Here is a 25,490-nt window from a genome sequence, read left to right on the forward strand (position 1 = left end):
ATCTTACAGAAAGAGGAGCCAAAGAGGAGACAGCTAGTCTGAGGAACAAGCATATTTCAGGGAATGGGACAAGTTAGTCGGCCATAATACAAAGTGGATCATGTGGAAAGGGGGAGGCAGGCTGGATATAGATTGTGCAGGAATCCAAATGCCCAATTGGGAAGGTCTTCAGCAGAGCAGCCAGTAGAAGCGGAAGTGGGTGGAGCCGACTGGCTCACTCGGCATCTATTGCCACCTCCTCCCAGCTGCCTTCCTGGACTGCAGAGGCTGGAACAGTAAAAACCACGTGTTCCAGGCACTCCTCGCACAGTTGCAATCATGCGAGACTTACATTTGGAGCTGAGTGAAAAGGTGGCTTTCAGGCATCACTTCGGCCGCTGTGGTTCTGGCAGGTACGGTGTGGCTCTGGAACCCCTGCACCGCAGAGGCTTCCACATCTCCAGTGCAGTTATCATCTCACTCGAACAGCTGTGAGCGCACTGCCTGTAATACACTGCCCCAATTAGACCTAGCAGGCATCCTGCGTTTATAAAAATCCCAACAAAGACTGTTGCCTCATCCTCCACAAAGCTGTTACTCTTGGGATCCCTGATTCTGCCACAACCTACCACCCCCAGGTTACCGGGCCCAAGACAGTTCACTTATCCCTCCATCACCCATTCTTCTATCCATCTATCCAACCATCCATTTGTGCATTCACTCCTTCAATACTCACTGAGCTCTTATTTTTGTACTGGGCCCTGGAGCTGGGTCTGGGAACAGGGAGACAAACCAGACATGCTGCCGACTACCTGGGTTGTCAATGACTGTGGAAACAAAACAAAACGAAACACCTGAAACTTACAGGTTTGCAACAAGAACAATCGTTTATTTCCTTACCATTTTGCAATTTGGTCAAGGCCTTGCATGAGCCTCACACGTGGTGCAGTTCTGAGGGGTCATTCTAGGAAATCGGGAGAGGCTGGGAGTACCTGGGAGTGTTCCATCAAGAAAGTGGACAGGACAGGACTTCCCTGATGGTGCAGTGGCACGATTCCAGGCTTCCAGTGCATTCTATCATGGCTGTGTGCTGAGTCACTTCAGTCGAGTCCAGTTCTTTGCGACTCTATGGACCATAGCCCGCCAGACTCCTCTGTCCGTGGGCTTCTCCAGGCAAGTATACTGGAGTGGGTTGCCACACCCTCCTCCAAGGGATCTTCCTGGCCCTGGGACAGAACCTGTGCTTCTTACATCTCCTGCATTGACAGGTGGGTTCTTTACCAGTAGTGTTGCCTGGGGAGCCCAGCATCCCCTGCATGGATATATAATGTAACGGCTTCCTGTTGACGGATGTGTGGGTTGTTTCTCAATTTTCTCTATTACAAACCCTACTTTAATGATGTCTGTGTGAGGCTAGGTTCCTAGAACTGGAATTCCTGGGTCATTGGCATCTGACTTTTCTGATTCATTGAAATGTTCAAAATCATTTTATAAATTATTATACAAGTACTAATAAACAGGGTAAAACACAGTAATCTCCCCTCACAACACCCCACCCCCATTCTCTTTTCTCTAGAGATGTCCATTGTTTAACATGTACCCTTCTTTAATAGATGCATATAATACATATGTATATAAATATATATACATAGCTTATTTGTGTTTACGTAAATGAGATCATGTTTATGTTTTTCTAAAAGTTACTGTTTTAAAACAATCATTTCTTAATTTATTTTGGGCTGTGCTGGGTCTTCATTGCTACACATGGTTTTCTCTAGCTGTGGCGAACGGGGGTTACTCTCCGGCTGAGGTGTGCCAGCTTCTCACTGAGCTGGCCTCTCTTATTGCAGAGCATGGGCTCTAAGGCTCAAGGGCTCCCACAGGTGTGGCCCCTGGACTCAGGAGTTGTGGCTCCCAGGCTCTATCTAGTGCCCAGGCTCAGTAGTTGTGGCATAGGGTCGTAGTTCCTGCATTGGCAGGCAGATCCTTTACCACTGAGCCACCAGAGAAGCCCTAAAGGTTACTTTTTTAACTTCATAGAATGTCTTAGAAATTTTTCTGTACCAGGATACACAGATTTGCCTCATTCTTGTTACTTAAATATTTCAGGTTACAAAAAGAGAGAAATGTAGGCACACACACATACCCCCCGACCCAGCGCAGGAAAAGAAACACCATAAACACAGCTGAGTATCTCTGTAGGACCATGTTGTTCTTATGTTGCCCCACTTCCGTCCTAAATTTGGTGCAGTTCTTTATACTTTCACTAGTAAGTAAATCTCTATCCATAAACAAAATGTAAGAAAGGGTGTCATATTCTGTGTGTTCTTCTGTAACTCGTTATTTTGATCAACACTTTTTAGAGATTTCTCCATGTTGAATTTGTTGTTCTGCTGCTAAGTCATGTCCAGCTCTTTGTGACCCCATGGACTGCAGCACACCAGGCTCCTCTGTCCTCCACTGTCTCCCAGAGTTGCTCAGATTCGTGCCCATTGAGTTGGTGATGGTATCTAACCATCTCATCCTCTGCCAACCCCTTCTCCTTTTGCCTTCAATCTTTCCCAGCATCAGGGTCTTTTCCAATGAGTCAGCTCTTCCCATTAGGTGGCCAAAGATTTGGAGCTTCAGCTTCAGCATCAGTACTTCCAATAGACATCCAGGATTGATCTCCTTTAGAATTGACTGGTTTGATCTTTTTGCAGTCCAAGGGACTCTCAAAAGTCTTCTCCAGCACCACAATTCAAAAGAATCAATTCTTCAGTGCTCAGCCTTCTGTACAGACCAGCTCTCAGATCCAGACATGACTACTGGAAAAACTATAGCTTTGACTGTACAGACCTTTGTCTGCAAAGTGATGTCTCTGTTTTTCAAAATGCTGTCTAGGTTTGTCTTAGCTTTCCTTCCAAGGAGCAAGCATCTTTTCATTTCATGGCTGCGGTCACCATCTGCAGTGATTTTGGAGCAGAGTCCAAGAAGATAAAATCTTTCACTGCTTCCACTTTTTCCCCTTCTATTTGCCATGAAGTGGTGGGACTGAATGCCATGATCTTAATTTTCTGATCGTTGAGTTTTAAGCCAGCTTTTTTCACTCTCCTCTTTAACCCTCATCAAGAGGCTCTTTAGTTCCTCTTCGCTTTCTGCCATTAGAGTGGTATCTTCTGCATATCTGAAGTTGTTGACATTGCTCCTAGCAATCTTGATTCCAGCTTGTGATTCATCCAGCCCAGCATTTCAAATGTTGTACTCTGCACAGAAGTTAAATAAGCAGGATGACAATATACAGCCTTGTCATATTCCTTTCCCAATTTTAAACAGTTGTTCCACGTAAGGTTCTAACTGTTGATTCCTAACCCACATACAGGTTTCTCAGGAGACAGGTAAGGAGGTCTGGGACTTCCATCTCTTTAAAATTTTTCCACAGTTTGTTGTGAACACAGTCAAAGGCTTTAGTCAATGAAGCAGAAATAGACGTTTCTCTGGAACTCCCTTGCTTTCTCCATGATCCAATGAATGTTGGCAACTTGATGTCTGTTTCCTCTGCCTCTTTGAAACCCAGCTTGTACATCTGGAAGTTCTCAGTTCGTGTACTTCCGAAGCCTAGCTTGAGGATTTTGAGCCCCTCGCTAGCATGTGAAGTGAGAACAGTTGTAAGGGAGTGTTCTTTGGCACCGCTCTTCTTTGGGATTGGAATGAAAATTGACCTTTTCCAGTCCTGTGGTCACTGCTGAGTTTTTCTTCTGTTCATTTTCAGTATACAAAATTCCATCACATGATTAAATTACAACTCACTTATGCATTCTCTTCTAAGAATGCCTACTTGGATGTCTCCTCTACTTATGAAGAGCCACAGTGAATGTTCTCTGTATGTGTCCTTTCTGTACACATGGGAGACTTTCTCCCATGTGAGTGAAATTGCTATGTTGAAGGGCAGATGTGTGTTTAAATCTACCAGATATTGCCAAACCACTCTGCTTTACCTTCTTCCACCAGAGTTACTTTGCTTTACGTTCTTTTTGGCCATGCGTCTCGGCATGTGGGATTTTGGTTCCCACCAGGATGGAACTTGTGCCCCCAGTGGTGGAAATGTGGAGGCTTAAACACTGGATCTCTAGGGACAGGGATGTTAAGACTTTTACTTTTTGTCAACACTCTGAATAAAAAACTATATCTCATTTTTATTTGTACATTCATTTCCCTAATGATTGGTGAGGTTGAGTACCTTTTCAAGTTTTGTGGATTAACTGGTTTTATTACACAGTCCAGGAATCAATACAGCATTTCATCTAACAATTAGAAAAGCACTCCAACCATTTTTCTTTCGGGTTTTCTTGTTGATTTGGAAGAGTGCTCTTCATATTCTGGACACGGATCCTTAGTCTTCTCCCAATCTGTCATGTATTGTTCCCTGTACTTATGGAATCTTTTAATTTTTTTAAATGGCATAACTTTATTGAGGCTTATCTGACATATGTCATTTGCCCACTTCAAGTGCACAATTCAACAGATTTTTAGTAAATTTATCAAGTTGTACAACCATCATCATAAATCAGTTTTAGGACATTTCCATCACCTCAGTATGATTCTTCACGTCAACTGTTAACCCTATTTATGGAATCTTTAGTGCATAGAAATTTTATGTTTGAATGAAGTCAAATTTATCCATATTAGTTTTCCTTTATAGTTTGTGCTTTTTGGCTCTTTTTGAAGAAATCCTTGACTACCTCATATTTCCCCATATTTTCTTCTGAAAGTTTAAAATTTTTGCTTTTTAACGTTTAAGTGAATCAATTTTCCTAGAACTGATTTTTGTATACAGTGTGAAATAGAAATCCAGTTATTTCCCACATGGATTAATCAGTTGTGTCTGGAGGAGAAATGGAGACAGTTAATACTGAGTCATCTTAGAAATATTTATTGGTCTATTCATGTTCTGTATTCTGTGTTGGGTCAATTTTACACACCTTTTCTTTTCTAGGAAATTATTCCTTTCACCTGAGTTTTCAAATGTATTGCCATAAAATTACACCTACTATATTCTTATTATTTTTAAATCTTTGCTGTGTTTATTCATCATGTTGTTTATTTTTACCTTCATTTTATGTTCTTAATCAGCCTTGCCAGAGTTTTGCCTATTAGCTTATTCAAAGAGCCAGCTTTGTACTTTATTAATCTTCTCCCTTTTATTGACATCATAGAAGTATTGAGTGTTCTGCTTCACAGATATGGTATATCTCTCCATTTATTTAGATATTTAATTTCTCTTGGCAATATTTTGCACTTTTCAGTGTACAAGTCTTGCATATTTTTACACTCCTGATCTGGGAAGTTCATCTTTCAGTGTCATATCTTTTTGCCTTTTCACACTGTTCATGGGGTTCTCAAGGCAAGAATACTGAAGTGGTTTGCCATTCCCTTCTCCAGTGGACCACATTTTTGTCAGAACTCTCCACCATGACCCATCCATCTTGAGTGGCCCTACACGGCATGGCTCATAGTTTCACTGAGTTAGACAAGGCTGTGGTCCATGTGATCGGTTTGATTAGTTTTCTGTGATTGTGGTTTTCTGTCTGTCCTCTGATGGATAAGGATAAGAGGCTTATGGAAGTTCCTGATGGGAGAGACTGACTGTGGGGGAACTGGGTCTTGTTCTGATCGGGGGGATCATGCTCAGTAAATCTTTAATCCAATTTTCTGTTGATGGGTGGGGCTGTGCTCCCTCCCTATCATTTGATGTCACCACCCTAATGGCAGAAAGTGAAGAGGAACTAAAGAGCCTCTTGATGAAGGTGAAAGAGGACAGTGGAAAAGCTGGCTTAAAACTCAACATTCAGAAAACTAAGATCATGGCATCTGGTCCCATTACTTCATGGCAAATCAATGGGGAAACAATGGAAACAGTGACAGACTTTATTTTCTTGGGCTCCAAAATCACTGCAGATGGAGACTGCAGCCATGGAATTAAAAGACGCTTGCTCCTTGGAAGAAAAGCTATGACCAACCAAGACAGTGTATTAAAAAGCAGAGACATTACTTTGCTGACAAAGGTCCGTCTAGTCAGAGCTATGGTTTTTCCAGTAGTCATGTATGGATGTGAGAGTTGGACCATAAAGAAAGCTGAGTGCCGAAGAATTCATGCTTTTGAACTGTGGTGTTGGAGAGTCCCTTGGACTGCAAGGAGATCCAACCAGTCCATCCTAAAGGAAATCAGTCCTGAACATTCATTAGAAGGACTGATGCTGAAGCTGAAACTCCAATATTTTGGCCACCTGATGCAAAGAACTGACTCATTGGAAAAGATCCTGATGCTGGGAAAGATTAAAGGCAGGAGGAGAAAGGGACGATAGAGGATGAGATATTTGGATGGCATCACTGATTCGATAGACATGAGTTTGAGCAGGCTCCAGGAGTTGGTGATGGACAGGGATGGTGATGAGCTGCAGCCTGGCATGCTGCAGTCCATGGGGTTGCAAAGAATCAGACACAACTGAGACTGAACTGAGCTGAAGTAGTATTTTTAAGTTTTTAATTTTCAATTGTTTACTACTAATATTTAGAAATGTAGTTTCTCTTGGATCCTGACCTTCCATCCTACACCTGCTGAACTCACTTAGTTCTAGTGGCTTTCCTGCGGATTCCTTGGTAATGATTTAGTCACTCAGTCATATCCAACTCTGTGCCTTCATGGACTATATAGCGCACCAGGTTCCTCTGAGATTTCCCAAGCAAAATTAGTGGGGTGGATTGCCATTTCCTTCTCCAGGGGATCTTCCTGATCCAGGGACTGAACCTGGGTCTCCTGCATTGCAGGTGGATTCTTTACCAACTGAGCCACCAGGGAAGCACTTAGTAGTACTATTTAGACAATAAAAACAGTTTTATTTCTTCTTTTACAATCTGTAATTTTTCCCCTTTCCTTAGTCTCCTGGCCAGGACCTCCAGCACAATGTTGAGTAGAAGTGGGAAAAACAGACATCCTTGCCTTGCTCATCTTCAGTTCAGTTCAGTTCAGTTGCTCAGTCGTGTCCGACTCTTTGAGACCCCATGAATCACAGGACTCCAGGCCTCCCTGTCCATCACCAACTCCCAGAGTTCACTCAAACTCATGTCCATTGAGTCAGTGATGCCATCCAGCCATTTCATCCTCTGTCGTCCCCTTCTCCTCCTGCCCCTAATCCCTCCCAGCATCAGGGTCTTTTCCAATGAGTCAACTCTTTGCATCAGGTGGCCAAAATATTGGAGTTTCAGCTTCAGCATCAGTCCTTCCAATGAACACCGAGGACTGATCTCCTTTAGGATGGACTGGTTGGATCTCTTTGCAGTCCAAGGGACTCTCAAGAGTCTTCTCCAACACCACAGTTCAAAAGCATCAATTCTTCAGCGCTCAGCTTTCTTCACAGTCCAACTCTCACATCCATACATGACCACTGGAAAAACCATGGCCTTGACTAGATGGACCTTTGTTGGCAAAATAATATCTCTGCTTTTCAATATGTTATCTAGGGTGGTCATAACTTTTCTTCCAAGGAGTAAACATCTTTTAATTTCATGGCTGTAATCACCATCTGCAGTGATTTTGGAGCCCAAAAATATAAAGTCTGACACTGTTTCCACTGTTTCCCCATCTATTTCCCATGAAGTGATGGGACCAGATGCCATGATCTTCGTTTTCTGAATGTTGAGCTTTAAACCAACTTTTTCACTTTCCTCTTTCACTTTCATCAAGAGGCTTTTTAGTTCCTCTTCACTTTCTGCCATAAGGGTGGTGTCATCTGCATATCTGAGGTTATCGATATTTCTCCCGGCAATCTTGATTCCAGCTTGTGCTTCTTCCAGCCCAGTGTTTCTCATGATGTACTCTGCATATAAGTTAAATAAGCAGGGTGACAATATACAGCCTTGATGTATTCCTTTTCCTATTTGGAACCAGTCTGTTGTTCTATGTCCAGTTCTAACTGTTGTTTCCTGACCTGCATATAGGTTTCTCAAGAGGCAGGTCAGATAGTCTGGTATTCCCATCTCTTCCAGAATTTTCCACAGTTTATTGTGATCCACACAGTCAAAGGCTTTGGCATAGTCAATAAAGCAGAAATAGATGTTTTTCTGGAACTCTCTTGCTTTTTCCATGATCCAGCGGATGTTGGCAATTTGATCTCTGGTTCCTCTGACTTTTCTAAAACCAGCGTGAACATCTGGAAGTTCACGGTTCATGTACAGCTGAGGCCTGGCTTGGAGAATTTTGAGCATTACTTTACTAGCGTGTGAGATGAGTGCAGTTGTGCAGTAGTTTGAGCATTCTTTGGCATTGCCTATCTTTGGGATTGGAATGAAAACTGACCTTTTCCAGTCCTGTGGCCACTGCTGAGTTTTCCAAATTTGTTGGCATATAGAGTGCAACACTTTCACAGCATCATCTTTCAGGATTTGAAAGAGCTCAACTGGAATTCCATCACCTCCACTAGCTTTGTTTGTAGTGATGCTTTCTAAGGCCCACTTGACTTCACATTCCAGGGTGTCTGGCTCTAGGTGAGTGATCACACCATAGTTATTATCTGGGTCATGAAGCTCTTTTTTGTACAGGTCTTCTGTGTATTCTTGCCACCTCTTCTTAATATCTTCTGCTTCTGTTAGGTCCATACCATTTCTGTCCTTTATTGAGCCCATTTTCCAAGGATTTCTCTTGATTGAAATTTAATTCTATTGTCATAGAAATACTTTATATGACTTGAATTCTTTTAAATGTATTGAGTCTTGTCTACTATCCCACAATAAATCCATCTCCCTAGAGCAGAAAGTGGCACCCCACTCCAGTATCCTTGCCTGGAAAATCCCATGGACAGAGGAGCCTGGCAGGCTACAGTCCATAGGGACAAAGACTAACACGAACGAGCAACTTAGTATACACACGCTATCAGTCTAGGTAAATGTTCTGTTTTCATTTAAGAAAAACATGGATGCTTTAACAGAACATATAAAGTGTTTTGTAAATGTTAATCAGGACAAGTTATTGATATTATTGCTCAAGTCTACTATGTCCTTGCTGATTTTCTGCCTACTTATTGTTCTGTCAATGAATGAGAAACGATTATTAAACCCTTTGACCATTATTATGGATTTGCCTATTTCTCTCAGCAGTTCAACCAGGGAAGTCTCATCAGTCGTGATACTGTTTGCTTGGAAATCTACTTCTGTTTAGTGTGGGACAAAAAGACTCAGGCCTCCACCCTTAAGCTCAGCGCCTCTAAAAATGAGAGTCAAGTTCATTGCCAATGTCAGCCCAGGGTGCTGAATGCCATTATACCGGAAGCACAAGACATCATGGGAACACACAGAAGGGGACCCCATCCAACTCAAGGAGTTAAGCAATGTTTACTGTGTTGGTAACTGAGGAGAAAGACATTCCTTGGAGAAGGAAAGGACTTTGTGGACAACATTTAAATGAAAGAAAGAGGAAGAGGGCAGATACATAACTGGGGGGAACACAGAGGCATGTGGGGTCACAGAAGCTCAAGGAGAAGACTTTTAAGAATCAGAGAGATGGGGATGTCCCTGGCGGTCCAGTGATTAAGACTGGACACTTCTACTGCAGGGTGCACGGATCCCTTCCCTGGAGGATCAAAGATCCCTCATGCTAATCGGTGTAGAAGGAAGGAAGGAGAGCGCGGTTGAGTCACGAAAGAACTGAAAGCTGCCCATTGGATATAGTCATTAGAAAGTCATAGATGGTCTTATAGGGGAGCCAGCTCAGTGACAGGCTACAAGTTAAACTGGTCAGGCAAACTCAGGTTAACAAGTGGTGATAAAGGTGACTGAGGCTAACAGTACGGGAATTGAGTTTGACAGATCCGGTGTCCATCCCAGGACTTGCTAAATCTCTATACCTCAATTTTCAACATATAAAATGAGAATGTATAAAATAAGAACACATAAAATGGAATGCAGGAGACATAGGAGACGCGGTTGGAACCCTGGGTCGGGAAGATCCCCTGGAAAAGGGCTTGGCAACCCACTCCAGTATTCTTGCCTGGAGAATCCCCTGGATAGAGGAGCCTGGCGGGCTACAGCCCATAGGTCGCAAAGAGTCGGACACATCTGAAGCAACTGAGCACACGGTACAAAACGAGACTAGCACCACTAGCTTATCAACTTTAGTGGTTGATGATTAAACGCGATGACGGCGGAATACGCCACGCACGGTGGGCGCATTAACTCTATTCTGTCAATGAGCAGATGAGGTTGGCTGATGACAGCCAAGATCTGGCGAGCTGTGGCTACGGCGGCCCGACAGAACGATCTAAGAACAGCAACGCAGTAGGCTTGGGGAGGGGTGAAGGCACGCTACGGTGAAGTCACTCCCTTTGCAAAGAACACTCCCATCGCAAGGTGAACCGGAATGAAAGGTCTATCTTCTACTCAGTCCCAGGTACACCTCCCTTTCGCGGCGCAGCAAACGTTCCCCTGGGGCAGACTCAGAACACCCGCCCAAGGACTCCGCCCTCTCTACTCTCTACCCTTCTGGGTTTGGAGCTAGCCCTAGGCAACGCTACCTTCCGCCCCTAGCAACGGCTCAACTGCTTTCCTCTTCCTATAGGCCAGCAGTTTTCGTTTCTTTTTCTGATTGGTCCGCGTAACTCTGTTTTGAGCAATCAGTAGCAGCCACGGGGATCTAACGCACTCCCACCCAATCTGGGGGTGATCTAGGAGGGAACACGTTTTTCTTTCCTGCATCCAGTTCTCTGAGAAAGCGCCTAACTTATCAAACTGTTATGAGTCCCCTTGGAATGAGTCTCTAAGACATTCTGTTTATTTCTCTTAGGCCCGTAATGTCTTTCCCTTGCCTACGCAGCCCCTCCGAATGGTACGGCCCGCACGACTTCCCTCCCGCCCTCCTCGCCCTCTGGCAGCTTTGAGAGCCCGAGTCCTCGGCTAAGTTAAGTCCGCTCAGCGGCGGAGACGCTACCATCTGTGCTTAGTAAATGGGGAGACTCTAATCTTCTCCGGGTGCCCCTCTGCCGCTCAGACCACCTCTCGCCTCTCTCATCTGTTGCACGAACAGTAGGCGCGAACCCCACACGGGTGGTGGCACTGCCGTTCCCGGTGCCACCGGCAGCGCGGGCACGGGAACGGGGCGCGTGGTACGACCCACGCCCCGCCCCGCCCCGCCGGAAGTGAGGTGTCTCACCCTCCAAGTTCCGGCTCGCAGGGGGTGGGGAGTGTTGTTAACCGGAGCCGCCTCCGCAGTCGCGGGCATTGAGCGGGCTCGCGGTGCTGGGCTCCTGGTGAGTGGGCCGGGGTCGGGCCGGGGTTGTGGTTGGAGTCGGGACCTGGGCGTTCCCCTTCGAGGCCTCCGGGGTTGATGCGCCCCCTCAGCCCCGCCGCCCGCTGTCGGCCTGTCAGCTGGCGGTAGACTGGCGCCCGCGCGGCCGCTGTCCCGGAGGCCCGGCCCCGCCTGCGACGCTCGCAGCTCCCGGCGCTTACAGGTGCGCGGCGGTGGGGGCGACCCGGCTCCCTATCCGTCCCGCTCCTGCATCCTGACGGTCGGCCGTTTCTCCGGCGCCCCGAGTTGACACTGCCCCAGGGGGTGGGGGGCGCCAGGGTTCCAGGCTGACGTACCCCGCCCCGCTTCCGCGGGGCGCGCGTCAGAGCTGCCCACCCTGACCGAGCTGTCACTGGCGCTGCCCCTGCCCGGCTGCGCCCCCCAGCGCCTTGCCTTCTCCCAGACCAGGCGGCCTGTTCCCGCTTCTGGAGGTTTCTGCATCCCACCCCATCAAAGTCACTTTTAGGGGCAAAGGGAGCAGGTCCCTCCTCCGACTTTGCCGCCTTTCCTCATTCTTCCCTAGAGGCGGCGGTCTGGCAGGCAGCGTGGAAAGAGCCCTAGATTTGAAACAGGACTAACCCAGGCTCCAGGCCTTGCGTCAGTGTGATCACTTAAGCCCTTTGAGTCTTAGCCTTCTACTTTGTAAGATAGAGAAGCATATGTTATTCTTGACGCCATGATGGTGAGGATGAAGTGAGGTTTTCTTTCCTTTCTCCTGTTTATTAACACTGCGTCTCAGGCACGGTGCTAAGCTTGCACGGTATGGGCATCAACAATTCTTTATTTTCCCCTTGCAGGTCCTCAGGCCAGGGCAATGTTCCGAACTGCCGTGATGATGGCGGCCAGCCTGGCGCTGACCGGGGCCGTAGTGGCTCATGCCTACTACCTCAAGCACCAGTTCTACCCCACGGTGGTGTACCTGACCAAGTCCAGTCCCAGCATGGCAGTGAGTTCAGGGCTCAGGGAGGGAGGAACTCCCTGGGAGGCAAGGAGGAGTCTGCTTCAGACAGGGGTGGGGCTAAAGGTCAGGTAGGTAGGACAAAAGTGAAGTAGCTGCCAGACCTAATTTGGAACCAGTTGTGATGGGGATGTGGAGAGGTTTTTGAATGATGAGCCCCGGACAGAACAAGGCAGAAAGTGACCTCAAAACATAGCCTGTCTTCACTCCTAGGTCCTGTATATCCAGGCCTTTGTCCTTGTCTTCCTCTTGGGCAAGGTGATGGGCAAGGTGTTTTTCGGACAGCTGAGGGCAGCAGAGATGGAGGTAAGATGTTCATGGCTCCGAAGGTGAGGGGCAGGGAGCTGGGCAAACAGAATGTCTGAGTTCCATATCCTTCCTTGTTCAACCTCCAGCACCTTCTGGAACGTTCCTGGTATGCTGTCACTGAGACTTGTCTGGCCTTCACCGTCTTTCGGGACGACTTCAGCCCCCGCTTTGTTGCTCTCTTTACTCTCCTTCTCTTCCTCAAGTGTTTTCACTGGCTGGCTGAGGACCGTGTGGACTTTGTGAGTTGGGTCAGGGGATTCTCTGGAGCAGAATGGCTGGAGGGCAGACTCATGGAGTGAGGGCTGGGTTGGGGGTGTGGGGTGAGCCCCAGACTTCCTGACAGGCCCCCTTTCTGCTCTGCCTCAGATGGAACGCAGCCCCAATATCTCCTGGCTCTTTCACTGCCGCATTGTCTGTGAGTGAGATCCACGGGAGTGGAGAGGAGGGAGCTGGAGGGAGAAGAGGCGCCATGAAGGACTGGAACATGAAAAGTCATTAACCATGGAGCATGCCATAGAGCATAGGCTGCCCACTCCACCCACAGCTGTACAGGAAAGATAATTTAGGAAGTTAATTTGCATCATCTCTGCCCTGTTCCACTCCAGGGCTTCTCAACTGCCTGGCCCCTTATTAGCTCTTTGCCTCCTCACCTGGAGCTTGGGCCACCCTTAGGCAGAACCAGAAATCCCAGCGGGCTGGGTTTGGTGGAGTGTGCCCACCTGACTAGATGGCTGGGGCCATGGTGGGCTTGAGGGTGGGAGCTGTCTTGGAGCAGAAAGTGGCTGTCAGGCCCTGGGCTGACCCCACCAACCTCCCATTATGTCCCATTACCAACAGCCCTTATGTTCCTCCTGGGTATCCTGGACTTCCTCTTCGTCAGCCATGCCTATCACAGCATCCTGACCCGAGGGGCCTCTGTGCAGCTGGTGTTTGGCTTTGAGGTAAAACTGGCTTGGGAGGTTGGGAGGACAAGCCTGAGGTGGCACTGCACGTGCCTTGAATCACTTCACAGACCTTTACTGAGCACCTGCTCTGTGGCCAGCCCGTGTGGCCACCAAGGAGCAGCTGTCAGTCAGTCCCAGCCCTGCCCACTACACACTCCTAGAAGAGTGGGCAAAGCCTAGAAAGGCATGTGTGGAGGAGCCCTGACCTGTTGCTCAGGGAAGGCTTCCTGGAAGTTGATGCCAGAGGAGTTGGCTGTTAATGGACAGGAGGAATTAGCTGGATGGACAGCTGGGGAGGCGTGTCTGGTGATGATGGTTCATCTTTGTTGAGTGCTTTCTGTATGCCGGGCCCTGAGCTGAGCACGACCTGCATCTGTTTTAATCAGCAAAGCAACTCTGTTACACAGGAGCAGTTAATTCTGTCATTGACAGACATGCAGACTGAAGTTCAGAGTGGTCTAGTGAGTTGCTGAAAGTCACGTCAGCTAGTGAGTGGAGAAGCGAGGAGGACCCTGGTGGCATCCAGGCCTGTGCTTGTACTGTGGCACTCTGCTGCGCACAGGCCTGGGGATAGCAGAGTTGGGCTGGAGCAAGGGGGCTGCATTCTTATGTTCCCTGCCCCTCCTACCCCCCAGTATGCCATCCTGATGACCATGGTGCTCACCATCTTCATCAAGTATGTGCTACACTCCGTGGACCTCCAGAGCGAAAATCCGTGGGACAACAAGGCTGTGTACATGCTCTACACCGAGCTGTTCACAGGTGAGGAGCCTGGACCTTCCCAACCTGTACCGGTGTCCCCAGCCCTGCCTACCAAGTCCTGTGACCTGCCACTCTCTGTCCCCCTGACGCCCAGGCTTCATCAAGGTCCTGCTGTACATGGCTTTCATGACCATCATGATCAAGGTGCATACGTTCCCTCTCTTCGCCATCCGGCCGATGTACCTGGCCATGAGGTGAGTCTAGCTGGCCCTGCCACACCGTCGACCCCTCCCCGTCTCCCTCCTCTACTGAAACTGTCCTTTCAGGCAGTTCAAGAAAGCTGTGACTGACGCCATCATGTCTCGCCGAGCTATCCGCAACATGAACACACTGTAAGTGGGCCTGTCCCAGCTGTTCGCCCAAGCTCTGCCCCAGGTGCCCTGCCTCCAGCTCTGGTCTTGACATGCCCTTGGCCTGTTCTGACCAGGTATCCAGACGCCACTCCAGAGGAACTGCAGGCGATGGACAATGTCTGCATTATCTGCCGAGAAGAGATGGTGACTGGTGCCAAGAGACTGCCCTGCAACCACATTTTCCATACCAGGTGGGAGAGGCCCAGAGGAGCCTGGGCATCAGGGGTGGCTCTGGGAGGCAGAACCCCAGGGACGTGCCAACCACTGCCTGGTCTTGACCCCCAGCTGCCTGCGCTCCTGGTTCCAGCGGCAGCAGACCTGCCCCACCTGCCGTATGGACGTCCTTCGGGCATCGTTGCCGACCCAGTCACCGCCGCCCCCTGAGCCTGCAGATCAGGGGCCACCACCTGCCCCCCACGCCCCACCACTCCTGCCCCAGCCCCCCAACTGTGAGTGGCCCCTTCATCTGGCCATCCAACACTGTTGGGTACTTGCCCTGGACTGGGAATGGGAAATCTTGAGGTGAAAAAGTCCCTGCCCTCTAGACGGGGTGGGGGGCCACAAGGGCTGGTCACAGGAAGAGACATAGATGATTGCAGTCACAAGTGATCTGTGCTGAGCTCAGAGAGGGCCTGTGGGGACAGAGGACGTCCAGACCCCCTGCCTGCATCCTGGATCTGTCTCAGTTTGGACCTTTTCTCACCACCGGTCTTCTCTCTGCAGTCCCCCAGGGCCTCCTGCCTCCCTTCCCTCCAGGCATGTTCCCGCTGTGGCCCCCCATGGGCCCCTTCCCGCCTGTCCCACCTCCCCCCGGCTCAGGAGAGGCTGTGGCCCCTCCGTCCACCAGTGCAGGTGAGCCCTTTGGAACCACATCAGCCAGGGGATGGAAGCAAGGGAAGCAGAGGCCCGTCGACACTTGCTGACTTCCTGTTCTTGCTCTTCAGCTGCCCTTTCTCGGCCCAATGGAGCAGCCACAACCACAGCCGCTACTGCCGCCTCTGCCTCAGCACCTGGCCCTGCCTCCTCCCCGGAGGCCAGCCCTGCCCCCGGCTTCCCCTTCCCCCCTCCCTGGATGGGCATGCCGCTGCCTCCGCCCTTTGGTAAGTGGGGCCTCTCCAGGGGTGGTTTGGGGAGGTGGGGGGTGTCAGGCCCAGGCTGAGCCTCTCTCTCTCTCCTTTCAGCCTTCCCCCCCATGCCTGTGCCTCCTGCAGGCTTTGCTGGGCTGACCCCAGAGGAGCTGCGGGCTCTGGAAGGCCATGAGCGACAGCACCTGGAGGCCCGGCTACAGAGCCTGCGCAACATCCACACGCTGCTGGATGCCGCCATGCTACAGATCAACCAGTACCTCACCGTGCTCGCCTCCCTGGGGTACGTCTACACCTGGGGCCAGGGCGGGCAGCGGGGGTGTGGAGCTGCCGAGAGCAGGCCCCCAGCGATGGTTTTCGGCCCTTTTCTCCTGCCACCCGTTGATTCGTGCATCCTACCTGTAGGCACACCCAAAGTGTCAGGGTTCTCAGTGTCTTTTTATCCTGCCCCTGCACAAGGCCTGTCTGGATCTGCGGAGGAGTGGGGTTTATCAAAGAGCTGACCTGAATCTTGTTCCTTTATACTTTCCTAAAGTCAGATTACTCATAATTCCTGGTACTTCAGTTTTATCATGTACACCCTCTTGACACAGGGTGGCACTTTGGGAATCACGGCCCTTGATCTGAGACAGCAGATGAAGTCACCTGGAGCTAGCCTGGCCCAAGTTCAAGTCCCAATCCTATCACTCACTCACTTTGTGACCTTCGTTACCTTATTTGAATAGAGGTGTTCTAATTCCTGTTCGCAGGGAACGTGTACAAAGTGCTTGGTACCCAGCAATGTCAGTACAGACTTGGAGGGGAGCTTGAGTCTGAGACTCGTGTGCTTTGTGGGTTACTCAGTGGACTGTCTTAGTTGGTCTGGAAGGTGCCTGGCACCTCAGATGGGGACTCAGCAGTGTAACTGAACGCGGCCCGAAGTCCCTGCCTGTACGTGGTTTACGGTCTGTGGTACAGAATTTCAAGGAGTCACGCAACACGTGTTCACCGGTGTCCACTGGTGACGTCGGTGCTGGCCTTCACCCTGTGAGGTGCACCGAGTGCAGTCTGTCCAGTCAGGCCAGGACGCCACGCCCTCCTCTCATCCCTTCTCTTCCTAGGCCCCCCCGGCCTGCCACCGCAGCTAACCCCACTGAGGAGACTGCCCCTAGCGCTGTTGCTGCCACCTCTTCCACCAGCATCCCCAGCTCTGAGGCCACCACCCCATCCCCGGGAGCCTCCCCACCAGCCCCTGAACCCGAGAAGCCTTCAGGTAGTTGCGGTCAGCCCCCAGGGAGTGGGCCAGGGGCCTTGTCTGGGTTCCACTCCTGGACCTCTCTGTCCCCAGCTCCTGAGTCAGCGGGCACCGAGGAGCTGCCTGAAGATGGGGAGCCTGATGCAGCGGAGCTGCGCCGCCGCCGCCTACAAAAGCTGGAGTCCCCTGTTGCCCACTGACAACGCCCCAGTCTTGACCTGCCCCCTCTCGAGCAGCCCTCGCTGGGACACGTCCTGCCACCAAGTGCCAGCTCCCTCCCTCCCTGCACCAGGGAGCAGTAAGCCCAGCTCTGAGGCGGAGGAGGTGGCACCCTAGACCAAGTGCAAAGAGGCTGGAGGCCCCAGCTGACCCCAGCCCTTGCAGTCCCCTGGCAGCCATGGGGATTTGGGGTCACTTCCAGGCTGCTTCTCCAACCTTTCAGCCCTGTATTCTGCTGGGCCCATCAAGACAGAAAGGTGCAGCATCTGAGACGCCCTCTGACCCCCCAGTGCCCTTCTGGGAGAAGGGGCAGCCCCTCTGAGTCCCGCTTGTGTGTGGAGTCACGCTGCAGTGCCGAACAGTATTAGCTCCCGTTCCCGAGTGTGGACTCAAGGGGCTGGAGGCAGGCCAGGAACTTGCTCCTGGGCCCGCCCACCAAGACTGGTACCTAACCTCTTTTCCTACCTAAACTCTCCGGAAGCTCTTTGCGGTGGTCTGCTGTGCCCTTTGTGCCCTGTGGCACTTCCATGTCTTACTGGCAACCACACAACTCAGGGAAAGGAGTATCTGGGGGTGGAGGGGCAGGCGATAGCACCGAGGGGCCCTGCTCTGCCCCTCCCCCCCGGGCCCTTTTCTCCCTGTAGTTTAAGGTGAGACTCTGGTCTCACCCAGCAGGCACCGGGCAGCCTCACTCTAGGCTGAGAGCTCGTGTGTCTGATTCTGAACCACTGCAAGCCTCAGAACCTACGGAAAGGCCACTTCTTAACTTGCAGAATTTTTCTTGAGTTTAGAAGAATGGGAGTTATTTCCTTGCTGTCTTCTGGCTTACATTTTGAATTGGAATGCCTGACCCCCAGGAAAGGGAAGCAGGAGTGCTGAGTTCCTCATCTTTCCAGTTTAGAAAGGCTCTGGGCCAGGTAGGGCCCACAGGAGCCAAGGCCTTGCCTGCCCCTGTCTTTTTCCCCTTGGTTTTATGTTACAAGAGTTGCTGGAGACAGTTTCAGATGATTATTTAATTTGTAAATATTGTACAAATTTTAATAGCTTAAATTGTATATACAGCCAAATAAAAACTTGCATTAATGACTGGTGGAACTGGTGTGATAGGATTGGTGTGCCACACTCCCTTTTTCTAAACTCAGGTTGTAGACTTAAGAGTGGCCTGGAATCTGTGGGTTTATTTATACAAAGCAGTACTGTCCCTGGGCAGTGTTGAATTATTAAGGTCTTCGGAAGATAAACCCATTTTACATATGAAAAAACTGAACCCCAGAGAGGGTAACTACCTTGCCTGAGGTCAGAGCAAGTAGGGGAGCCATGCTTTGAACCCTGTCTTGAGGCAGCCTGATGCTGAGGTGGGGGTGGATCTCAGGTCTCCTGCCTTTAGGACTCCCAAGGTGAGGCAAGTGTGAAGGTTCCTTGGCTGGGGCAGGATAGGACGATAGGGACAAAAGGTCAGTATCTTCCTGCCTGAGTATTGTCCAGCCTTGATACCAGGTCAGCAACCTGGGAGGGATGGCCGTGGGCTGCGCCAGGAACTCTCAAGGAGCCCTGCAGGCCAGCTAATCACTTAGATTCCTGGAGCTAGAAACCCAGTCAGGTCCAACTCTAATACAGAATGAGAAGGAGGCCACTTTTTACCTCTCCATGGGTAAAAGGAATGAGCCCAGGGTCTGACGTGCATGGCACTTGGAAATGAAGACCTCCAGGATCTGTGTCTAAGTCATCCTGGGTTCTCTAGCCTCTACCAAGCCAGATCTGACCTAGAAGAAGGGCTCAAGGATTTTTTTGCAGCAGTGAAGGTCTGTGGGCCAAGGAAGAAATGTGCCCAATGGGTGTGCCCTGGGCTACCCTCCGGTCAACCAGGCTGGGCTATTGCTTTCGAGAGAGGGGCAGTTAACAACCTCTAAAGCTTGAGTAGCTCAAGTCAAGGAGCTCCAATGAAGGGAGAACAGGATCACGCCAAAGTGGGGCAGGGAGGCAATTAACACTCCCCTCAAGCTTGGCTGTTTCTGGTGTGTCTCCAATGTTAGACAGCCCTCCCCCAGTGCTGGCACCCATACCGAGTCCCATTTCCTCCTTTATGCATGCAAGGCCTGCTCCAAAAGCCCTCAGCCCTGGTCTCTGTACCCCCTCTTTCCTTGTTGCTCCAACAGCCTCCCTCCTCCTGGGATCCCCAGGACTGCAGTCTGAGGGGCACACTATCACGGAGGCTGCTCAGCTGGGCATCAGAAGCCCTTCTCCAGGAGCCAGGCTTTGAGCTGCTGATCAAAGTAGCCCTTGATCCGAAGGGTACCGGTCACCTCATTGACCTGGGTGATAGGTGTCTTCCCCAGCAGTGGGCTCAGAAAATCTTCCACATCCTTCTGCAGGGCCTAGGGGAAGATGACGGATCAGGCCTGATCAGGAGACCCTTCCCTCCAGAGGCTCCTGTCCCTTCAGCCCTGAAAGGTCAGAATTGGACCCTGACCTACCCACCCACTTACCCAAATGTCCCCCTCCACCTTCCGGATCACAGTCATCTGACGGTTTCCATGCGTGATGTCCCTGTAGACTGGGATGTTGTGCATCCGAGAGCGCCGCACAAAGTAGGGCAGGTTGGGTGGGGGGTCTGTGACAGAGAGGGACAGGGATAAGTCAAATGTCCTCAGACTTCCTCTCACCTCGCCTTTCTCCCCCATGTGTAGAGGGTCAGTGAACACAAGGGCAAAGCCACCTCCAGGCTTCAGATCAGGAGACCCGCTCTTTCCGTAAGTTTGGTGCCAGGACCAGCTTGTTCACGCTGGTACCTCAAGGCCCAGCACAGGCCCAGCACCAGCAGGTGCTGAAGAAGAAATGAAGTCGGGGCTATGCCTCCCTGGATCTTTGGGTCCCCCTCTGGAGCCAATCGTTGCCCTTCTCCACTAGGTCAGGGAGGCTAAATTCAATCTGGCACAAAGGGATGGCCATTTACAAGAACTGAATACCTAGCACAGACCGAGCTCTGCACAATCCACTTTAATGTGCTGAGCAGATGATCTCTATTTTGCTGAAACTAAGGTTGGGAGAAGCTAAGCAACTAGATAATACTGGAAATGCATGGCAAAACCAAACCTGGACACAGCTGCCCAACTCCCAAGCCATGTCTCAATTATGGCCGGGGTGGAAGTTTTTGGATCATCTCTCTATGCTTCACTTTTCCCACATGAGAAGACCTCACCCCAATAGTGTGAATGGATGGGTCCTACTAAAACAGGTATCCAATCCCCAGCTCTTCGTTGAACCTAAGATGCTAGCTCTAAGTGATCTCAATGTAACCCTCTGGGGAGTTGAGAGCCTGGGCCAGGGCAGAGAGACCACTAGGGAGGGAGATGTTTCCCTGCAGCCTTCAGGCTATCCCCATCACCCAGCTCACCTCTAGGGGGCTGCCAACCACAAGGAGTTGGATAATGTTCGTGCTTTGGGGGCTTTGGGATGCTGGTGGGGGGTAACAGGCGCTCCACAAAACGGTATTCATCCACAGACTCCAGGAAGCGGGGGTAATCAGGAGTCCCCTGGGTCTGGCTCTGAGACAAAAAAAAAAAAATCCATCAGCTGGCAGAACTTCAGTTAAGTAGAAAAAGGAAACATTACAGGCAAAAAGAATAGCATAAATAAAAGGCTGGAGTTTAACTAGTATAAGTAAAAGGCCGCTCACTGCGCTGCCACCCCTTTCCTGGGGGTCAGGAGGTAGGAAAGCACCAGATTTGAGTCTGCCAGGCTGCAGGGTACAAGTCTGAGGGTACAGGGTTACCCTCAGGGTACAAGGCTGAGGATATGATGGTTAGCGCCATGGACTCAATAGACAAACTCCGGGAGATAGTGAAGGACGGGCACAGCAAAGCCTGGTGTGTGCTGCAGTCCACGGGGGACACGACTTAGTGACTGAACAACAAAGGGTACCAGTCAGGAACTCAGAAGGGCCTGCCTCTCAGGATTTTTGTGGGACTCAAATGAGAAGTGTGTGTATACCTCTGGAAAGACGAGTAACCCTAGGTCTGACCAATCCGGCATTTTTCAATATTTTAGTTTCCTCTGAAGATTCTACTGAAATATTCTACCTCTGGGTTAGGGACTGGGTTAGCAATCGTGATAATTTCCCACTCACTCTCATCTGAAGTGACCTTCCCTCACCTGGAACATTTCACGCTCAAATTCATATGGACATAACCAAGCACTAAGTGCTTATGGGTACTGTTTTCACTTAATTCTTTTAATTCGACATGTTAGGGGTTTTACTACCTCCTTTGTACATCCAAGACAGATAAAGACATTAGCAAACAATATACCTAAGGTCACATTACAGTCTGTCCTTCCATACTTCTCCCAACAGAAAGCCCAGGTTCCCAGGGTTACAATGAGAATGAAAAGATGAAGCGGCCTATATATCTTGAGTCTTAGGTTCCCAAAAGCGTCGCCAATGATGTGGGGCCAATCCTCACCCTTTGGAACGGCTTCTTCAAAAAAAAAAAAAAGGAGGCAGCCAAAAAAAGAAAAAACTAGAGAGCGAGTTGTGCTGATTAACTCAAGTTGTCCTGTTAATTAACTCAAGTTGTCCTCCAATCATATTTCAATTCTGTTAATTAACTCAAGTTGTCCTCCAATCATATTTCACCTGTTAATTTAATTAACTCAAGTTGTCCTCCAATCATATTTCAATCCTGTTAATTTAATTAACTCAAGTTGTCCTCCGATCATATTTCAAGCCCCACGTTCGGAAACGCGCTCCAGGCCCTGCAACCTTCTCTGTCAATCTTGTATCTGAGCTCCAGAAAAGTGCCCCCTAGGGAAGGCGCAGTTTTTAGATTATAAGGCACACAGTGAGCCTCACACCTAGCCCTCTGCCCCCAGCTCCAGGATCAGCTCTCTCACCAGTCGCCGTAATCCGCAGCCCGGCGGGACACCGGTTCTCCAGCCCCGCAGCACAAACCGAAACGTAGCCGCCGCCATCTTGAACTGTCCCCCAACCAGCTTTCTGCGCGCGCAATCAGCCTGGTCCCGCCCCTTTCTGTTCGCCCCGCCCAGGACCGAGAAGGCGCCTGCGCAATCATAAAGAGGCGGAGCCAGAACGGCTTCGGGCGGTACAAATATCGGAGGCGTTGGCGGTCGCTCCTCAGTGACGTCGCACGCAGCAGGCGGAGAGGACGTGCGTTTCCTAGCTCCTTCCTCTTTCTCGACTCCATCTTCGCGGTAGTGGCAGCTGTGTCCGCGATCTAGGTAAGAGTTGGGCTACGGGTGGATCGGAAGGACTTAATAGCAGATTGGCCTCGAGGTTAGAAGACGCGGAAAAAACAGGGAACGAGGGACTGTTCTTGGGGCTGATTCCCGTCGATCCTCCCTGGCAATTCGGGCCTTACCCACGTGAGACCCCGAGACCACCTACTTCCCTGCGCAGTCATCCCCGGCCGCCCACCCATTTACCGATCCTCGTCTCTCCCAGAGTATTTATTCTCTTAGAAACCACCCTCCCTATCTTTTTTTCAGTCGCCAACATGCAGCTTTTTGTCCGCGCCCAGGAGCTACGCACTCTCGAGGTGACCGGCCAGGAGACGGTCGCCCAAATCAAGGTAAGACTCCCTGGTGCCGTCTGGTTTTTTTTGTGTGTATGTTCTTCATCCTCGCTCCTTGCGGGAACGCTGAACCTTGTTTTTCTCCATAGGCTCATGTAGCTTCGTTGGAGGGCATCGCTCCAGAAGATCAAGTCCTGCTCCTGGCTGGCACGCCCCTAGAGGATGAGGCTACTCTGGGCCAGTGTGGGGTGGAGGCTCTGAGCACTCTGGAAGTAGCCGGCCGCATGCTTGGAGGTGAGTTGGGGAGGACTGTATTTTGAACCGCTTGTAATCTTTTGGGTGTAGAGTGTGTCCTCAATCCAAGGTGGTTCTTCCTGTTTACCTCCCTCAGAAGGAACTTCTGAGCGGTCCACGGGAGACTGAGCCAGAGTGTAGTTCTGTTTCAGTCACTTACCAGATAGACTCTTGTCTGTGTCTTAGTTTTCTCGCTAAAACTGGGTCGTCAGACCAGATCACCAAAGGGCTCTTTGTCATTCAGTTGCTAAATGTGTTCTTCTTTTTGCGACCCCATGAACTGTATGTAGCACACTAGGCTTCCCCATCCTTCACTATCTCCCGAAGCTTCCTTAGGTCTTGTTTAAAGTCAGGAGCTAGAAAATTCTGAAGTGACACCCCAGAATGTACCAGACTAGACGTTCTTGGTCAGAGCTCAAATCGCTATGACTTTGTTTTCATTTCCTCTTGGGCCCATCTTGCCTTTAAAACCTTAAGTTGAGGGAGAAAGGATTTTGCTCCGTGGTGCCGCCTTGTTCTAACTGCTTGCTGTCCTCCTTTCCCACTACAGGTAAAGTCCATGGTTCCCTGGCCCGTGCTGGGAAAGTGAGAGGTCAGACTCCCAAGGTAAGTGAGAGTATTGGTGGTGGTGTTTGGATTTTGTTTTTTTCTGGCACAGCTAAGCCAAAAGCCTGGGCTCTTGCCCTGTTCGGTTTCTTTGTTATTGGCAATGAGCCAGAAGGAAGGCCTAGAAGAGGCAACCCAGGTCTGATCATCCCTCCCTTTTCCCAGGTGGCCAAGCAAGAGAAGAAGAAGAAGAAGACGGGCAGGGCCAAGAGGCGTATGCAGTACAACCGGCGCTTTGTCAATGTTGTGCCCACCTTTGGCAAGAAGAAGGGCCCTAATGCTAACTCCTAAGTCCTCTGTAATCTTGGCTTTCTCTAATAAAGCCACTTAACCCAGTCGTACCATCGTTTCATCTTCATTTGCGGGGCCTGAGGGAATGATGTGGTTTCTAGGGCTAGTGGTATGAACAGGCCTCACTTTGGTTTCCTGGCATTATGGACTCAGTGACTGGACGGGAGTAGAAGAATGGTAAACATGTTTTTAAAAAACTTCCTGTGAAAATTGGTAACCACAGAGACCAGCCCTTGGGGGAATAGCAGTCTAGTGTTTCTCTGCACTGGGAATAGGTGTGGCCTTCCTGGAGTCCAGGTCAGGAATCTGGTCTACCCCAGCTTTAGAAAGTCTTGTCTGATCACATTGGCACTGCAGTGATCATTTGTTGTGATTTCCTGCCTGGCCTTGCTAACCTAATCATAGACGTCACAGGTGAGGTTGCTTGGTTGATGGGCTCAGTGCTCCCAGAAGTGGAGTTATCTGGAGCTGATTAAAGTTTCCTAGAAACACATGCATATACATTGATTGATTCTGCTAAGGTTTTCGAACCTCATGGTTCTTGGGATACAGCATACTATGGGGTAAAGACCTTGGGCTCCAGACTGTCTTGAGTCTGGATCCTTGTTCCATTTATTCACTGACTGGCTTGCTTTTTTTTTTTTTTTTAACTGTGTTGTGCAGCTTACAGGGTTCTGGTTTCACAACCAGGGCTTGAATCCAGGCCCGGCAATGGAAGCACTGAGTCCTAACCACTGGGCTGCCAGAGAAGTCCACTGCTGCCATCTCCCAGATCCGTGTAGCTCAATGGGGAACTTTGGTTGCACCATCAGGGATCTAGTTCCCTGACCAAGGATTGAACCTGAGCCCCCTGCATGGGAGTGTTGAGTCTTAACCACTGGACCACCAGGGAAGTCCTTGCCATGGTCTCTTGAGAGTTGCTTTTGAGGATTAAAGGATATAAAGTGTTTATATCAGCTCCTGCCATCTAGAAAAGTACACAAATGTACTGGCTATTTTTGTCTTTTATAGTGAGCTTTCTAGAAAGACACTGGCCCCATCTCTTTTAGGAGTTTAGTTTCTTGTGAGGAAAGCAAGAAAACTAGTTAAAAGTGTTAACTAGTTACAAGAAAGTAAGCAGGATGCTGTAATGAAAGAGGAAGTGAGTGGTGGACAGACAACTACCCTAGGAAGGTCTCTGAGGATGGGATATATGAGACCTTAAACAGGAAATGATTAAGTGGTGAGATGGTGAATTGCAGCCAGGAGAACTCTGGCGGTGTGGAGCAGATCCTGCAGGGTCTTGTCAGATGTGGAGAGGAGTGTGGTTTCAGTCCAAGTGCAGACCAGGGTTTTAAAGTAGGGCCTGCTGGGATATGACTTGTAATCTACTTTCTCTGGCTGACTTCTGGAGGGCTGGCAAAAGGAAACTGGTTAGGCTGGTGTCGTCTAATTGAAGAACAAGAAGCTTAGACCACCAGGGGTAGTGTGGGTGTGTGTGTACTGTTGCTCAGTTATGTCCGACTGCAACCCCATGGACTGTAGCCTGCCAGACTCCTCTGTCCATAAGAGTTTTCCAGGCAAGAATACTGGAGTGGGTTATTTCCTCCTCCAGGGGATCTTCCTGACCCGAGG

The 25,490-nt window shown here is 49.9% G+C and overlaps 3 protein-coding genes and 1 long non-coding RNA gene across 6 annotated transcripts; 3 read left to right on the forward strand and 1 right to left on the reverse strand.

Moving 5' to 3' along the window:
- Positions 1-10,202: 10,202 nt before the first annotated feature.
- Positions 10,203-11,033, forward strand: LOC147341903 (uncharacterized). Its single transcript, XR_015157961.1, has 2 exons — positions 10,203-10,399; positions 10,823-11,033. It is a non-coding gene; the product is annotated as an uncharacterized LOC147341903 (long non-coding RNA).
- A 158-nt stretch (positions 11,034-11,191) lies between these two features.
- On the forward strand, positions 11,192-18,252 carry SYVN1 (synoviolin 1). Of its 3 annotated transcripts, none has more exons than XM_086384926.1 (16): positions 11,192-11,456; positions 12,091-12,239; positions 12,465-12,557; positions 12,647-12,799; positions 12,927-12,975; positions 13,398-13,501; positions 14,140-14,266; positions 14,361-14,460; positions 14,533-14,598; positions 14,694-14,810; positions 14,905-15,068; positions 15,343-15,471; positions 15,564-15,719; positions 15,801-15,987; positions 16,805-16,956; positions 17,032-18,252. In XM_086384926.1, exons 2-16 carry the CDS (start codon positions 12,108-12,110, stop codon positions 17,136-17,138), a joined length of 1,836 nt encoding a protein of 611 aa, XP_086241052.1. In that variant the 5' UTR covers positions 11,192-11,456; positions 12,091-12,107; the 3' UTR covers positions 17,139-18,252. The 3 variants fall into 3 exon arrangements, with proteins under 3 accessions (XP_086241052.1, XP_086241051.1, XP_086241053.1); XM_086384925.1 differs by having other exon boundaries at positions 11,192-11,255; XM_086384927.1 differs by lacking the exons at positions 16,805-16,956; positions 17,032-18,252 and adding an exon at positions 16,298-16,467 and having other exon boundaries at positions 11,192-11,255.
- Positions 18,156-22,133, reverse strand: MRPL49 (mitochondrial ribosomal protein L49). Its single transcript, XM_086384941.1, has 4 exons — positions 22,048-22,133; positions 20,552-20,702; positions 19,644-19,768; positions 18,156-19,532 (listed from the first exon to the last, which is right to left on the reverse strand). Exons 1-4 carry the CDS (start codon positions 22,123-22,125, stop codon positions 19,386-19,388), a joined length of 501 nt encoding a protein of 166 aa, XP_086241067.1. The 5' UTR covers positions 22,126-22,133; the 3' UTR covers positions 18,156-19,385.
- A 157-nt stretch (positions 22,134-22,290) lies between these two features.
- FAU (FAU ubiquitin like and ribosomal protein S30 fusion) lies at positions 22,291-23,926 on the forward strand. The gene is made up of 5 exons (XM_086384942.1): positions 22,291-22,392; positions 22,660-22,742; positions 22,835-22,979; positions 23,530-23,585; positions 23,751-23,926. The coding sequence occupies exons 2-5, from the start codon at positions 22,668-22,670 to the stop codon at positions 23,874-23,876; spliced, it is 402 nt and encodes a 133-aa protein (XP_086241068.1). The 5' UTR covers positions 22,291-22,392; positions 22,660-22,667; the 3' UTR covers positions 23,877-23,926.
- Positions 23,927-25,490: the final 1,564 nt, after the last annotated feature.

Source organism: Bos grunniens, chromosome 29 (assembly GCF_055505025.1).
Source record: "Bos grunniens cultivar Pamir isolate PY7600 chromosome 29, Bosgru_T2T1.0, whole genome shotgun sequence".
Lineage (NCBI taxonomy): Eukaryota > Metazoa > Chordata > Mammalia > Artiodactyla > Bovidae > Bos > Bos grunniens.

Coding starts and splice junctions, on each gene's coding strand:
- MRPL49 (XM_086384941.1), bottom strand. CDS start 22,125: ATGGCGGCGGCTACGTTTCGGTTTGTGCTGCGGGGCTGGAGAACCGGT. Junction 19,769..20,551: donor TGGTTGGCAGCCCCCTAGAG/GTGAGCTGGGTG, acceptor TCTCTGTCACAG/ACCCCCCACCCAACCTGCCC. Junction 19,533..19,643: donor AGGTGGAGGGGGACATTTGG/GTAAGTGGGTGG, acceptor ATCTTCCCCTAG/GCCCTGCAGAAGGATGTGGA.
- FAU (XM_086384942.1), top strand. CDS start 22,668: ATGCAGCTTTTTGTCCGCGCCCAGGAGCTACGCACTCTCGAGGTGACC. Junction 22,980..23,529: donor AGCCGGCCGCATGCTTGGAG/GTGAGTTGGGGA, acceptor TTCCCACTACAG/GTAAAGTCCATGGTTCCCTG. Junction 23,586..23,750: donor TGAGAGGTCAGACTCCCAAG/GTAAGTGAGAGT, acceptor CCCTTTTCCCAG/GTGGCCAAGCAAGAGAAGAA.
- SYVN1 (XM_086384926.1), top strand. CDS start 12,108: ATGTTCCGAACTGCCGTGATGATGGCGGCCAGCCTGGCGCTGACCGGG. Junction 13,502..14,139: donor AGCTGGTGTTTGGCTTTGAG/GTAAAACTGGCT, acceptor CCTACCCCCCAG/TATGCCATCCTGATGACCAT. Junction 14,811..14,904: donor AACCACATTTTCCATACCAG/GTGGGAGAGGCC, acceptor CTTGACCCCCAG/CTGCCTGCGCTCCTGGTTCC.